The following is a 2,401-nucleotide window of genomic DNA, read 5'->3' as shown; positions in this document are numbered from 1 at the left end:
TGGGACCTGGCTCTGATACCATAAAGAATATGAAAACCCTAATCTTATTAATGAGATAACATGGGCTTATATAGGCCCCCTACTAACACATCTTACAAGTAACACCCTCAACTATCCTAATATGTCAACAATATAGATATCACAGAGTGCAGGAAGCTGGAACCTGGCTCTGATACCATAAAGAATATGAAAACCCTAATCTTATTAATGAGATAACATGGGCTTATATAGGCCCCCTACTAACACATCTTACAAGTAACACCCTCAACTATCCTAATATGTCAACAATATAGATATCACAGAGTGCAGGAAGCTCAAGATGAAGACAAGTTATCAAATGTTATCATTAAAACAAATTCCGGTATGTGCAATGGTCCTCTTGATCAATACCTTGGTCTCGGTTCAGAAACACGGAGAACTTCAACATGGGTCCCTAATCCTTATGGTATAGAAATTGGGGATCCTAAGACAATCCCGAATGGATATGAGGAGAGATGGGTTTTGGATATCCATGCTATAGATACTCGAGGGGTGAAGGATCGATTAGGGTGCACTGAGTGTAAGTGTAGTCTCTACAATGTGACTAAGGATGAATCCGGATATCCTCTGAGAAAAAATTATATTGGAGGGCTTAATTGTTGCTATGATAAGACTCAATGCCAATTAAGAGAGGGATTCGGTGGTGGCGAGATCAGGAAACTCTATTTAAGATATAGTGTAAAGTGGACTCAGTGGAATGAGAGTATTATACCTGTCAAGATTTATATACTTGATGTCACTGATACAGGGAGGATACCAGGAGGTGCTAGTTCAAGTTGCAAGGTACCAATACTATTTTTACATTTAATTTATTTTGAATGATAAAACATTTGTTTTAATTGAACTTTTCTTCTCAAAATATTAACTTCTCTTAGGCTTGAGAAGTCTAATAACTTGCGAAAGCATTATAATCAAGTTTGTTCCTGTTCAAGTTATAGTTGAATTCAGCGGAAGTTTCAAGTTTTATCTGCAACGACATTTTACGTAGAGTATCTCCTTCGATCAATTGCTGACTGATTGCAGATAGAATACCAAGTTGATCAATGTGAACCACAAACAGTACATAGTGGAAAATGTGTTGATACCAAGAAGGCAATAGTAATTATTCCCAAAGGAGGAGATATTGTGTACGCAGTTGGCCATCAACATTCAGGGGGGCTGGGTTCTTCTGTCTATGGCCAGCTGACTATTTGGGTTTAAGGATTCTGGAAACCAAATGATGATATGAATAATTAAAACCAAAAAAAAAAAGAGAGTACTATGTTCATGAAAACTCTTCAATTATTAGTTTTCTTTTTTTTTTCTTTTTTTTTCCTGATTCACTATATCAGGATGGAAGGGTCTTGTGCACTTCGATGCCAACCTATGGAAATGGAAACGAAGCGGGAAATGAGGAGGGCTACGTTGTTGGAATGTCGACCTGTTATCCAGAGCCAGGCTCCGTCAAGATTGAAGATGGAGAGTTTCTGACAATTGAATCCAACTATAACAACTCCCAGATGCACACTGGAGTTATGGGACTCTTCTATATCATGATAGCCGAACCACAACCAGAGCCGAAGTCCGTGATTCTATTCCACAACTTATCGTTGCTCTGTAAGCTCTTTCTTCCTTTTCGTATTCATGTGAATTTGAATTTGGTTATGCATGCATAGATATGACATTCCCAAGGGTAATTTCTTCTGCTTGAGATTGGTTTGCTGATAACTTCATTTCGAAATCCAAATCGGAATAGAACCTGTCACGTATCATACATCAGATAATGCTAACATTTTCTTGGTGCAGGGAGACGAGAACTCACCAAATGTTGGCCGGCGTTATTTCTTGTTGGTGGGGTTGTGGCTATCATCATCACTATTAGCTATAGCCGAAGATATAATGAAGGCTACCTATCTCTGTAAACAATTTTTCCGACCTTAGTTTAATGTAATATTATAACAGGTTTCTCTGTGTTAGCTATGTATGTACCATTATTTGTGCCAATATCTTATGGTACTATATTGATATATGATTTTCCCCCCCTCCAAAAACCGGAACTTCGTCCAGGTGCCCGTCTAGACTTGAAAATATTATTATTGATATTTTGGCAGGAATGTTATAAACCTGAAAATATTGATATATGATAGTTGTTCAGTTTGGGATTGATGTTTTCTTTATCATTTTATTTTTCTTCTTGTGCTGATCAAGTAAGAAATTTATATGGAGAAGAATTAGACTGTCTTGTTACAAAAAAGTATGTTCAGCTGTTTCACTAACTATAAAGCTAGAGTAGAGCAATCATGGATATGGTCATCCCATTTTGCAAGGTTTGAGTTCTCTTTTTAGTAATTTTCTCATTAAAGGATATGTTTGCATTATATTT

The 2,401-nt window shown here is 36.9% G+C and overlaps 1 protein-coding gene across 1 annotated transcript; it reads left to right on the top strand.

Annotated features, from left to right (window-relative positions):
* LOC109824914 lies at positions 296-2,086 on the top strand. Its single transcript, XM_020391544.1, has 4 exons — positions 296-822; positions 1,063-1,221; positions 1,371-1,635; positions 1,825-2,086. The coding sequence occupies exons 1-4, from the start codon at positions 364-366 to the stop codon at positions 1,938-1,940; spliced, it is 999 nt and encodes a 332-aa protein (XP_020247133.1). The 5' UTR covers positions 296-363; the 3' UTR covers positions 1,941-2,086.

Source organism: Asparagus officinalis, chromosome 10 (genome assembly GCF_001876935.1).
Source record: "Asparagus officinalis chromosome 10, Aspof.V1, whole genome shotgun sequence".
NCBI lineage: Eukaryota > Viridiplantae > Streptophyta > Magnoliopsida > Asparagales > Asparagaceae > Asparagus > Asparagus officinalis.
Note: the sequence above shows the minus strand (reverse complement) of the source record. Positions and strands in the feature narration are given on the sequence as shown.

Coding starts and splice junctions, on each gene's coding strand:
- LOC109824914 (XM_020391544.1), top strand. CDS start 364: ATGTGCAATGGTCCTCTTGATCAATACCTTGGTCTCGGTTCAGAAACA. Junction 1,222..1,370: donor GTTCTTCTGTCTATGGCCAG/CTGACTATTTGG, acceptor TCACTATATCAG/GATGGAAGGGTCTTGTGCAC. Junction 1,636..1,824: donor CCACAACTTATCGTTGCTCT/GTAAGCTCTTTC, acceptor TTCTTGGTGCAG/GGAGACGAGAACTCACCAAA.